Raw genomic sequence first — 13,459 nt, 5'->3', positions numbered from 1 at the left:
AGTGTCTAGGAGGGCAAGGGAACTGGAGGTAGGGGACAAGGGAAGGGAAATCCCATTAGGTATGCAGGGAGAAGAAACTCTGACCAGGTTTAGTTACCAACATGTACCTTAAGATATCTATAACCTGTACCCTAGGGGTAGCTTTGCCCTCTCCCATCCTGCCTATCTACCATGACTCTTAAGGAGAAATTTAGGAAAGGGGACTCCGCAGGTTTTTGGTTGATGACTGTGTATGCCTCTGTGCAAACGGGTTATTGTCTTTACAGAAAAAGAGGGATGTCTGAGCTCTGGGCATTTTCCACAAATCTGAGCCACGTTTTTCTTAAATCTCAGCTTTTTTGAGAAGAATGTGAGTCTGATCAAGAGTAGTTTGTAATTCTGGTTGCCAAAAAACAGCAAATTAACGCCCCAAGCCAGTAAAAGATGAGAAGAGCTAGATGGACTCACAGGCAAAGGGTTGAGATAGAAGACATGCTTAAAATATGGAACAGAAAAATAACTATTTTTTCAAAGGTTTCGTTCAGCCTCATCTGAGAGTGTCAAAAAGAGCTTTTATTTCTGAAGAGCACAGCTTTCCATGGACCGCGGCTGCTATGGCTCCCATTTGTGCACTTGGGTGGAATCTTCTTTCCCTGTAGCAAATGTGGGGACCCAATTCCGATACTCCTCTCAAATAGGAGCTAGGAGGGTGAGGAAGTCGGGGATGTGTTCAAGGATGCAGGATGGGAACTAGTGTCTCTAGGTGGCCCAGGAGTCTCTACAAGGCGTTTACTGAGCTCAACCTCAACTACTCCAGGATTCGGCTTCTCTTCGCTTCCAACCTCTCCTCACTCTAATTAGTTCAATTAGCCGCTTCAACATTTAATCAGAAGCGACAGCATTAAAAGTGGCCTTTCGTAGCGGAGAGGGGCAAAATAAAGGAAGCAGGAAAAGTTTTATCCGGGCCAGCATCCTTTCATGTCCAAGAAGATAGATGATTTCTCGGCCCAGAGATCATTTCCATTATTACTAGAGGAGGAGGTAGGGGAAAGAAAAGAGGAAGGAAGTAACTTTAACTTAATAACTTTTAAGCTCTGTAGACGCTCCAGGAGGCCATTAGCTAGGACATTTTGTCCCCTTTTTGGCCTCTCTCCTCCTTCCTCTTCCCCCTCCCCCAGATCTAGAGTTTAGGGGGTGGGGAGTGAGTAATCGCTGCTATTACCCAGTTAAGCCCTAGTTGCATTTTCCCAAAGTAGGTGGAGGTATGGGGCCCGGTAGCGCCGAAGTTGCAGATCTCGAAGTTGCAGGCAGAGGCAGAGGCCGGGGAAGAAGGTGAGAGGCAAAGGAATCCCTCCCGCGGATACAGAGTAGGTGAAGGTTCTGTAAGCCCTCATAGCCAGAGGCAACTCTTTCGGGAATCTAGTGAAGCCGTTTCAAAAATCTTAACGACTGTTGGGAACTAGTTCTTCGCCTCTCACCCAACTCCCGTACTCTCGGTTAGCTTCTTTCGTATTGCTTTTCCAGGTAGTTCTAGCTACTGATGGAGATCTTTCCCAGCTCCTTGGGAACTCAAGGCGGGTAAGGGAAATGAAGGGTGAAAGGAAGTGGCATAATGGATGGAAAAAGGTTGGCTCTTTCTTTATCTGTCCAGACCTTTTCTTTTGTTCAACCTATTCGTTGAAAGCAGAAGAATCCAAACCGTTGGTCAAAGTACGGAGTCAATTTAGGGATCAAGGAGCGATTTCATGTCTGGTGACGGGTTGGAAAGGACTCCACAAAGCAAGACATTCCATCTAATGGGATTGCGAAGGGGGTCACTGTCACCTGGTACCAAGCTGAGATTCTTTTCTCTGAATTTAGAATTGATGTTTTAGGAAGACAGTAAGTCCAATGAGGCCTTCCTTCTAAATGACGATGAGACTCTAGCATAAATAAGAAGCCTGGAAGAATAATTTTCACAATTCAAATAATTACAAGGATATCTAAAATTTGCGCTTTGTGGTACCAAGGTGAGAAGAAATTTTGTTTTGGGATTACATATCCGAAGTCTCAGTAGCGCAGAAATGAGAATATATAGGCAGAAGGGACTGCAAACCCCGCTGGGAATTGACCCAAACTCTGTTGCTCTTTGGCCAAAGTCGTTGCCAAAGTCACTAAGTCGAAAATTCCCTCAGCCAGACACCACCCAGCCTTTTTCAAAATTTTCCTCAATTCCAGGAGGGTATTTGTACTGTTGGTTGAAAACACCCACCAGCCTTAGAAAACGATCCCCCCCCCTCCTTAAGGGGAAAAAAAAAACAGGGATCAACGCCTAAAAAGAAAAAAAAAATTACTTCCTCTATTGATCTGATCTATAATTTCTGGGACATAAATCTGCCTTTGCAACTGCTCCGCTAGGAGTTTAGTTCTGCACTTCGCATTTTAAGGCCACATCAAAACTGGAATTAAACAGAGAAAAGCAGCGTGGAGAGCAAACTGCTGCTTAAAGGCTTTTAAATGAGAAAAACTTCTGTAAGAAAATAAACATTGAAACCTAATGCTCAATCATTTCCCTGAGCGGCAAGGAAAACAGCCTTAAATCACGGGCCCACGTGGGAAATGGGGTTTCTTATTCCCTTTTAGTTCTCGGTCCCTAAAATTTAACATGATTAAGCATTTCAATCTAGAGGTGAATGCAATTGAACCCACCCCCTGTCGCCAAGGTTTGTTTAATCATTGTCTCTCTAGTCCTCTAAGAGTGTGCCCTCTTTTATGTGAATTGATTTCAAATCTGCAATTATTTTTATTTTTCCTTAAGTCATCTTGACACCAAAATAGTAAATATGTTATCAAATTGTTGAATAGACTGAAAACGGTGCCTAACCTTCTCAAAGATTATTCGGAATTATCCACTTTGTTCTCAGACAAAAATGCATTTTAATTCAACCACACATTTTAAAGGTTGGGTTAACCCACTTTACACACAAAGAATGTAACCTTCCTTTTATCGTCCCTCTCTCCCCTCCCCATTCCAGTCTTTGATACACTAAAGATTTATTCATTTCTACACGTCTCAGTTTTTCCTCTGCAAGGCTGTTTAAGAATAGATTATGTTACCAGTTGGAAGACATGGCCGTTTTAAAGATTTCACAGCAATCTTCCGAGTTTTCTTCTGCTAGTGTTCGTATCCTGGAGTCTCCGCTCTAGCGGCAGCATTCTAAACTCCCCCAGGGACCTAAACCACCCGCTAGCTTTCCTCTTTTTTTGTTCTTCTTTCTTACCACCTTTATATTTTCTTTCTCTTTTCCTCCCCTCTTCTCGCCTTTCTCATTGTCTTTTTTTTTTTTTGCCTTTATCTTCCTTTTTTTTTTCCTTCCCTTTCTGTCCCCCTTTTCCTTTCTTGTTCCATTTCTTGTGTTTTCCCCACCTTTTTTTTTTCTTTTTTAAAACTTTACTTCTTTCCTCTCTTTTTCTTTCCACTTTCCCATTCTTTCTTCTCAAGATTCTGGCCCATTTGGATTTAGGTTGGAGTCATTTGTCTGATTTCCTTGAGACTCTAAATTCCTGAGAATACTCGGAAAATAGTTTAACTGTCTTTTCCCCTTTAATTGAAAATTATTAGAAAGTCAGTGAATTACGTTTTTTAAAGTCCTGAATTTTTTTTTTTTTTAAGACTTAGTGAGTATAAAAAATTTTAACTTTTTGGCCTTCCCCATTGCCATTAAGGGAAAATGTGTGTATTCAATCGATATTTTTTTTTCCTTTCAAGCAAACACACACACACACACACACACACACACACACACAAACACAAACTACCTCAAAAAAGTAACATGTACACACGGAGTCAGCCTCTACAGTAATTGTTATGAATGGTCAAGTTGTTTCATGTGCTCAGGAGGAGTTTCAAAGTTGTGTAATTTAACGTTGACTCTGAATGAAATGTAGGTCACTCTCAACGTAACTGCAATTTTTGTCTTTGGAATAATACCACAGTTCTAAATTAGTTCTAGAATTCCCTTTCGCAAAGCTGAAAAGGATTTCTCCTACTTGGTACTAAGTGTTCCCTTTAGCTTTCCAATCCCATCTTTCTGTCACAACTCCCCTCTCTTTTACTCCTCTGCATCCCGATTCAGCACCCCCTGCTGGCAAAGTCGGATTCTGAAACTTTCGTCCCTCTTGATCAAAGTGTGTGTTTCAGTCCACATTAAAATGAAACTCACCCAGCACATGCTGGAAATGTATTACCTCGAGGCCTCCTGCATTTCCAGTTCTTTCAGATGACCCTGCATAACTCATCAGGGGACTTTGTGGCACTCAGCCGCCAGTGAGTTATGAGCTCATCAATAACTAGGGGAATAAATGAGGTGCCCAGAGTTAGCACATTGTCTTTCCCCTTTATCACCATAAACATACCATCCCTCGCAGAAAGGAAGAAAAGAATTGCACAGGATTAAGTGGAATTGTGGGAAGAGGAGACTGCCGGAACCATAGTCCCCCAGTAGTTAAATGAGACACACTTTGGAAGTTAGTTAACTTAATTTTGATTAAGATCCAGAATTGACTTGAGAGTGCCTTTTGCATCAATTAATTAATTTGTGGATTGCTCTTAGCACTTCATTAGACGAGGAAAGTTGCTGTCTTTAAAAAAAAGACAAAATAAAACAAAAGAAGAAGAAGAAGAAGAAGAAGAAGAAGAAGAAGAAGAAGAAGAAGAAGAAGAAGAAGAAGAAGAAGAAGAAGAAGAAGAAGAAGAAGAAGAAGAAGAAGAAGAAGAAGAAGAAGAAGAAGAAGAAGAAGAAGAAGAAGAAGAAGAAGAAGAAGAAGAAGAAGAAGAACCCCATCCAACTCTGAGCAGAAGCTCCTCCTCAATTTCTTTCTGGCACAAATTAGCATATGCTTTGGAGAGAGGCAGCTCGGGCTCCTATGCACTTTGCCACACAATTCCCTAGTGCATGCAGACATTCTGTTTGGCCACGGAGGGATGGGGATCCGCTATTCTTCTCTTCCCATGATTACTTACAGCCCTACAAGCAGTACCATATGCTTCTTCTGATCAAACAACTCGCTACATAGGCACCAATAATTGACGAGACCTGCTAGAAATCACGAAGAAAGGTAGCCTACTGAGACTGCAGGAGTTGACAAATCACTGCTAATAATCCTTTTAGGCCCATCATGGCCATCAGAGTTTGCAATAGCTTTATTTTTATAAAGTGGGTGCTGACAATATAAAAGACAAACTAGTTCTCTCTCTTTTTCAAATCAGAATACAGCCTATCATGGCCATCATCTTCCCTTCAATAATTCCTACAGAAAAACGGAATTCGGATTGTGGTTTTGTTTTAATTCCTTTTCAGGTATTACTTTTAGTTAACTTTCACGATGGATTTTTAGTCGAAGATGAAACCTATTGGTTCAAGGAAATTAATTTAGGAGGCAATTGACTTATAACAGTATTTTTAGTTTCAGGGACATTTCCAAAGATTTCTCTTCTAGTCCTAGTTAAAATATGCTTTTCTGAGGCTGGTTCCTCCAATAGATGAATAACAATCTGAAAATTTTTCAATCAAGGAAAGTGAAATACAAATTTCACATAGTTCCTTCCAGTTTTCCATTTTAAAAATGCCAATAAACCCAAACACTCAAAATCCAAAACAACAAAACCCCTTTTTCCCTAAAGGATAGTGGTTCACTGGTAAATAAACAAAATTCTCTATCTTTGTTAATCAGTTAGTCAACTAGCACTTATTAATTGCCTACTATATTCCAAGCACTGGGATTCCCTCCCCAAAAAAAAGTTTAAAAAAAAAAGTTCCTACTGTCAGGGAGCTCACAATCTAACAGGGGAGGCAATACACAAATAACTAAGTATACACAAACAACATCTATATAGGATTAATTGAGGAAGATAATTAAAAGGAAGAACTATTGGAGTAATGGAAAAGGATTCTTGTTTTAATTTTCTTTATAACAATTAAACCATATGAGCTACTTATTTCCCTCCTCTTCAAATTTTCTATTTAAGCAAACTCCATATATATTTTGTAATCCTATTTGTTCTTTTTCTTTTTTCTTTCTTAGTGTTTTTCCCCCCTGATTTTGTTAAGGAGGGGGAAGTAGAAGACTTCGAAGGCTTTATTTTTATCCTTAATATCTACATCTTTAATTAGGGCACTAATGAATTAGGTAGATTCTTTATTTCATAGATTTCCCCCCTTTATTTGGCTTGGGGGGGTGATTCCTGACTCTAAATACAGATTTCTACCTATCAGTTGAATTATTTTGTACAATTCCTTACATATGTCAGACAATCCTTCCACATCTCCTTTCACCAGTCAGCCAACAAGAGCTTACTTTCCAAACGGGTTACTGACTGCAACTGTCTTAACTTACTCTGAAAAGTGCATTAGAAATACAGTTCCTTCATTATTAAATTTTTAGTTAGACTAGTCTTTCAATAACATCTCTGAGACAGTTATAAATTAAAGGCAGGAACAGTTTTCAGAAAATGTGGATACCAAGAAACACCAAGAAATCCCAAGCAATAAGATTCTTTCCGATAGAGTCCAAAAAATCAACCCGAAGATGGTACTTCTCCAGTATTTGCAAGAAGTAGTAACTTGAAAGAGTTGCCTGACTTTCCAGTAGATTTCCACCCATATTCAATCTATGTACCTAACATTGTGTCTGTCATTGCGTGCATACAATTAAGTGTAAGCACTCTGGCAATGCATGTGTTTTCTTCTGAATGTAACTCTCACTTAGGGAATAAAAAAAAAGAAAGAAAGAAAGAAAGAAAAAAAGAAAGAAAGAAAAGTCCTGTTTGCTTTAGGAGTACACTTTCAGTTGAGCTCAGTGTCTGAAGTGTTGACAAAAGCACTGTTGGTCTGCTTCTCCGCCAAACATCTCAGAAGTGAAGTGAAAGTATTAATGGAACCGAAGAGGGAAGAATGGAGAGCAAGATCTAACACTGACTTTAGGAAAGTCCTTGTGCAAATAGTCTCAATAAATTCCCATTCATATCAGGCATATTCATGTGTATACGATTTAGACTGATATGCATATACATGAGTGCATTTATACATACAGTATACCAGCATATGAACATATTTTATAAAATATTACTTATGTTTTGTCTGAAATTAAATTCAAGCAAAGTCACTTACCTTCTGGGAAAACCACTCTCATTTTTAGATAGCTGGTGGTGAGTCTGATTATGGATGCTTTGTCCAACTGAGAGGTGATGGCTGAGGGCAAAGGCAGTAATTTAGCCAGTTCATAAAATTCACTGTTTTCCTTCTCCCGTCTAGTCCGGGCAGCATTTTTGGACTTCTCTTTCATTGTGTCTTTTTCCCCCTTTCTTCTTTGAATTTAAGCTCCACAGATTCATCCAAAAAAATAGGAAATTTTCAGCTACAGGTCATGTTTGGCAAAAACATAAAACACACCTTGAGTAAAGTAGTTTACGTCTTTTTAACTGGAGGGATATATAATAGCAACAAAAGACGAGAATTGGACAATAAAAATATTTATCCAAAATAAAAATGAAACCAAAAGGTAGAAAACAAGAGGATAGGCAAGGTGACTTTCCAATGCAGATTCGAGAATCCAAGTGTTTCTGCAGGACACTATATGTCAATAGGACCATCGAGAAACCAAGATTCTCTTCTGTGGCAGGCAGCAAACATCGGTCCTCGGAAAACAGACATAATAATTCCAGTCTTTTAAATTTCAGCTCTTTCAATTCCCCAGGCCTCAAGGATGGCTCCAGTGTCTGAAGGTGGATCAAGTATTCGAGCAACTTCTTTCAAGCCACTGTAAAGACAACAGCATGGAAAAGATAAAAGATTTGCTGCCAAACAATTTTACACACGCATACAGACTGAGGCCGGGGAAAATGGCCAAGAAGGTGCCCGGGAGTTTCCGCTGTTTCTGTTTGTTTTTAAAGATCTGGAGAAAGCGGCTAGCTTAACTGAGCGTTAAGTGCAGTACTCATACATTCTTCCTCTCGTTAGCAACCTTCTCAATTCCATCTAGTCATGTGAAATTGATCAATGGAAAATAACTTATTTTAAAATAAACAAACAATAAATTCTGTTGCCCTACTCTTGTTTCTCGTGCCTCCTACCCCCAATCCCAAGACGGATACCCCATCACTCTCAACAACAGAATAACTGGTCTCTGGATTGGACTAAATGTGCCAATAGGACAATGTAGAAATTCCCCTAATAGTGAAAAACACAGGCTAAATCCCAACGCGTTTTGTATGTATCCATGTTGGTCCCAGTTTTCTGTTATGAGAGCTGGAAAATAGTTTCTAAGACAGTGAATGATACAGACTGTTAATTGATGTAAACTTTAAGTCAAATGGGACCCAGTGAGTTCTCTTCTTTCTCAGGAGAAAAGGCAAAAAGACAACACAAATAACAAATTGACCCCACAGCACCCCTCCCCAAATAATATTGAAGATCATAGAAAATCTTAAAATTCAACTAAGAGGGTCTCTGTCTTCATCTCTTTAGTACAGGATAAACACAGTCTACAAGGAACAGTGGTATTGCATGGGTAAATCGTCTGCTTGCACCTACCTTCGGTCCCCGAAGTCTGCAGTAGGTAAAGATCCCAACTCTTAATTGCAACCATTACTACAACCAACTAGAGAAACTTTGCCCTCTTCTCTGCTGCTCACACGCAGAGAGTTTCTGCTTCCTTTATCTTAGTTATCAGGGTTTGGAGTTTGGCTATTTTTTTAGGGAGATGTGTGGGAGAGGGGACGAAGAGGAGATTATAGGTTTGGTTCAGACGAGACGGCCTTAGAATCTTCTTGGATAAATGTCATGAAGTTGCTATTTTGCCTAATTGAAAGCAAAAAATACACCCCAAATAACTTCTTTATAGCTAAAGGGTTTTTAGCCTCAACTTCACTCCTACTCTCTCTCTCTCCAGCCCTCCCTTAATGCCACTCACAGGGCCTCCTTTCCTCCTATTGGTCCGAAGCGCCTCCAAAGCCAGGTACTCATTGGTTCGGTGGCTGAGTGACGCGTGTACGCTCCGAGCTACCCTCCCTTTTCTCAGCCCCCCTCCTCTTTCAGGGGGCAGCGTCCGCCCTCTGACCCGCGTGGTAGCCAGGGCTCCTAATGAGATCCGAGCTCTGGGGGCGGGCACGCAGGCGAGCACAGGGGATCCCGCGATTTGCTGGCGGGACCCGGAGTTTTCAAGCCGCTGCTACAGCTCCAAGGACCCTTGGTCTAGTCTGGCCCGGACGGTGCTCCTGCCTGCCTGGTCTGCAGCGTCCAGTCTTCTGTGGGCAGAAGCGGGTGTGAGGATAGCAACTAGGGTGGTGGTGGGGTAAGGAAAATTGTCAGTGCCCCTGTCCTCCCACCCCTCACCTCTCACTCCCCTTTCATGTGTAAGTGGAGGTGGAGGACCATTCAGCCAAAGAGGAGGCCTATCACTTTGATGTCGCTGATGCAGTCCAGTAGCAGTGGCAGATTCAGGGTTGCAAGGTGCATGGGGCGGGCCATGTAGTCTTAGCAGTAGCAGTAGGCGACAGCTACAAACCGGCAAGCTGTAAGGGTCACACTTCCCCAGCTGAGGACGCAAAGTACTCAAGAACAGCCTGGGAACAGAAACCAGTTGAGAAAGGGGGCAAGGGGGTGTGTGCATAGGTTGGAGTGGGGGAGGGGAGACGCTGCCGTAGCTAACGCCGCTAGATTATTACAGTGTAGAGGATTGGTTATTCTTTAAAACTGGAGTTATATGCACCACCTGAAGGTATTATTCGTGAAATCTGAGCTGTTCAGATCAACTCAGAAGACGTAGCCGGGCTTTGACAGGTTGTGACAGAATGGCTGGCCCAGCCTGAGAACTAGGAACGTGGGTGACTGAGTGTTTTCCCCGCATTTCTTACAAGCGTACAAAGCAACAGCCTTCATCGCTAAAGGAAGAAACTTAATATTTCTCCTAAAATTAGTCCCAAATGAGGGAATCTCCTTCCCTATGGATCAGGTTTCTTAGGGTTTTGTTTGTTTGTTTATTTGTTTGTTTTCGTAATGGGGGTAAAAGGGTAGAAGATCTGTAAACCTCGTAAAGTTCTGTGGCCAGCTTTCCTTAAGAACTTTGGGGAAAGAAGTGTGGAGGATTATGGTCCAGGCCAAAATAAATAAAGCACTGTTTTAATGGGGGGAGGGGGGAGGAAAGCCTAAAATGCTAACCACAGTTACTCATTCATAAATGCAACTTCTTTTGGCGGGACGATTAAAAAATTCCTATTATTTCAAGTAGTTTCTTTCTTTCTTTTTTTTTTAAATTCATCTCTACATAATAGCACCTTGAACGAATAACCTTGCTCCAAACTTTTCTAACAAGTATTTAATTGGTTTTATAGCACTGTTACTAATGCTGCTGTAGCTTATATTTTAAAACAGCTAATTGACTTCTTCCACCATCATTAGAGGAAACAGAGTGAATAGCACAGAAAATATTCAGAAACTAAAAATCAATTAGTAACACATTCAACATAGTTCTATACAGATGTGTCAATTCCTTAAACAGTTTTTTTGATTTACTGTTGCATTTTGCTTAGGCTGGGCCAAGCGATTGATGCCGAAGGTGTATGAAAGGTAATTCATTCACAATATTGTGGATGAACGCGAGAAAAAACAGCTACAAAAACCAGATACCCATTGTTTTATGTTGCTTTGGAAAAAGCAAATAACGCCAGGGAAGGATGCCTGACATTTTATCGATATTCTGAAAAACTTTAAAAGTGTTTGCTAAAAAATATCGGCATCTGCCACCTCGTTGCCATTCTACAGAAGAAAGCTCTTGGAATGATAGAGCCTTCTCTTGAAGGGTATTTACACATCTGGGCAACATCTGGCAGAAAGAGAATGAACGCTGTTCAGGACATACAACCAGAGGCGCCGAAGAAAGTGGTTGATTGTTTTTTCAATTCTGGGTTTAAAGAAAAAAAAAGAAATCAAATATATAGATTTGAGAAAGATTCAAGTTAGATATCTAATCAATGGACTCCTGACCACGAAAGAAAACAACAAAGACAAGAAGAAAGAAGAGAAGGAAGAGGAAAAAAGAAGGAAAAAGAGAAGGAAAGAATAATAGAGATTATAGTAATTTACAGACTTCTTGATTGAGAAAAGTATAAACGACAAAATACTTTCAACCGAAGTTGACTTTTCTTCTTTCTTTTGAGAGAAAGTAACTCACTTGTTTTACATTTGGCCCCTAAAGTCCAAGCTTTCAGAGACCAAATCACAATTTACTTCATTTTATGGGATGAGATTGAAAAGAGGGAGGGAGAGGAAAGAAGAGGGAGAGAGAGAGAGACAGAATCAGAGACAGAGGCAGAGACAGAGTAAGAGACAGACAGACAGAATCAGAGATAGACAGAGGCAGAGACAGAGTCAGAGAGACAGAGACAGAGTAGAGAGGGAATAGAGATGGGAAGGAACCTTCCATAATCAACAAAGTAACTCCCTCAGTGAAGCAGCGGGGTGAAAAGGAGCAGCCCCGTGAAGAACAATTACCGTAAATCCAATTTTTTTCAGTAACACCAATCCAGATGGGAACCGTGAGAGCTTAGTGTATGTATTCGAACCTCAAATATTTTCTAAAGAGATTGCAGACATGTGATCCGTTGCTTTAAAATAACAACAAACTCCAAACTTCAAAACAGCTCCTTGGCTTTCGTTCCTTTTCTGTGGTGTATAATGTCAATCTGTGTAAGTGACTGTATGAAGTCTTATCAGTGCCCCGGCTGGCTGATGTAAGGTATATTTGACACACCAGAAATTCAATATCTTGTCTTCTGTAGCAAGATGGACAAAATTAGTATGTAAGTCTTCGAATCAATCCAAAGGCCGACGTCATGGTGGGCTAAACAAGGCTGTTCTAGAGTCCCAATGAAGCTCATTTGTCCCAGAATGGAGTGGATTATTTTGTTTAATAAACAAAGTGAATGCACAGTCATGAGATTAGGATACCAAGATAAATCCCAAGCATACAATTGTTCGGAACTGAATTTGCCAAAGAGGGCTAATTAACAGTGAGAAATAACACCTGTTATTCTAATCTTTGAACCTCCGCAAAGAAATATGATGCAAAGAAAGAGCTGACTCCTTTTTGTTACCTACATTCTTGCCCCGCCCTCTTCAGACACCCAGAAGCATTAGACTTCTGCATCTTCATGGACTAGTACGCTAGACAGTCGTGCACAGAAAGACACACACGCACTTATTTGTCTTCCGTTTAAGGTTTCTCACGGTTAAAGTGACTACCCCCCAAAAAAAACAATCCTCCTTTAGAAAAGCTACCCCTACACACACACACACACACACACACACACACACACACACACACACACACACTCGAAGAATTACTACTCGCCTTTTAAGCTATTACAACAGCAATATCCCAAGATCACCTGGATCCACTCATCTCTAAAACTGCAAACATTTCAGTTCACATAAAAAGAAAGTGAATCGTAACCACAATTCACCCACATGTGTTCAGGGAATTTTTACATTTGGCGTCATAAAACAAGAAAAATCTAAAGACAGAATCTGGAGACTTCATTAGGGCAGGAACCTTAGGACTTCTTGGCAAATGTAGTATCAAAAGGACAGACCTGCAAAGATCAGGGGGATGTGCGCTTAGATACACGCGTGCAAATACGTGAAAAATCTCCTCGGAAATATTAAACCAGAATCAAAAAGGGGCCTTTTAGATAACTAGCCCATTACCCAGTCCACTATGGGATGGCTCTCTATCTTGGCATTTAGCCTTCTGCTTTCACTGGGATCATTTCTATGAAAGTGTTGATAAAGGGAGGGGCGGAGTGGAGAGAGATAGTGGTAGGGTGCGGTTGAGAAAGGCAATTTAAAACTACTCCCTCCTTCCTACCCTCTATAATCAAATCAGGCTTGTAATCTTTATTTCTGTATTTCTCCTAAAGAGATTTACGATCCTGCAGCCCGCTTTGTTGCCTCTTCAGAATGATTGCTCTGCTAAAAAACACAGCCAGACTTCCACTTAATTACTGTGTTGCCCTACGCAGTGAAAAGCGCGCTCTGTTAGAAGACCGGGAACTCTCTTCTCCAGATTCAGAAACTCTGGCTCATTTCTTGCCCTGAGACCGTTAGAGACTAGTGAGTCCTCTTATAGCCAGTTAATTTAGGAACGCAGCTGGACATTTGGGGTGAATGAACTTGTAAGGTGAGGGTGCGGAGGAAGGTTCTGAGGATATAGGGACCCGAATTAAGATTTTTAGTTAGGGCTTAAACGCACTCGCTCACTGGGGCCAGGAGTTTGCCACACCTTCACAATGCCCAGCTTTCCAATCCTAACCTGTACGGCTATTTGCAAGCTAAGAGTAAAGAAATTCCTCGGAACTTGGTGTTTTAAGTAAGAGTGTGTACCTTTGTCGGGGTCAATAGGAACTTTGTAACAGGGGGAAAAGAAGAAATCAAATTATTCAGAT

At 40.9% G+C, this 13,459-nt stretch overlaps 1 protein-coding gene across 1 annotated transcript in view; it reads right to left on the bottom strand.

Moving 5' to 3' along the window:
- The window catches only part of SIM1 (SIM bHLH transcription factor 1), a 75,533-nt gene extending 68,028 nt beyond the window's left edge, over positions 1-7,505 (bottom strand). Inside the window, exon 1 of the mRNA XM_074265419.1 lies at positions 7,128-7,505. Within this exon, the coding sequence (XP_074121520.1) occupies positions 7,128-7,302 (175 nt within the window). The 5' untranslated portion in view covers positions 7,303-7,505. The remainder of the gene's footprint in view (positions 1-7,127) is intronic.
- Positions 7,506-13,459: the final 5,954 nt, after the last annotated feature.

Source organism: Sminthopsis crassicaudata, chromosome 4, assembly GCF_048593235.1.
Source record: "Sminthopsis crassicaudata isolate SCR6 chromosome 4, ASM4859323v1, whole genome shotgun sequence".
Taxonomy (NCBI): Eukaryota; Metazoa; Chordata; class Mammalia; order Dasyuromorphia; family Dasyuridae; genus Sminthopsis; species Sminthopsis crassicaudata.
The sequence above is the reverse complement of the archived record's forward strand: the minus strand, read 5'-3'. Positions and strand labels throughout refer to the sequence as shown.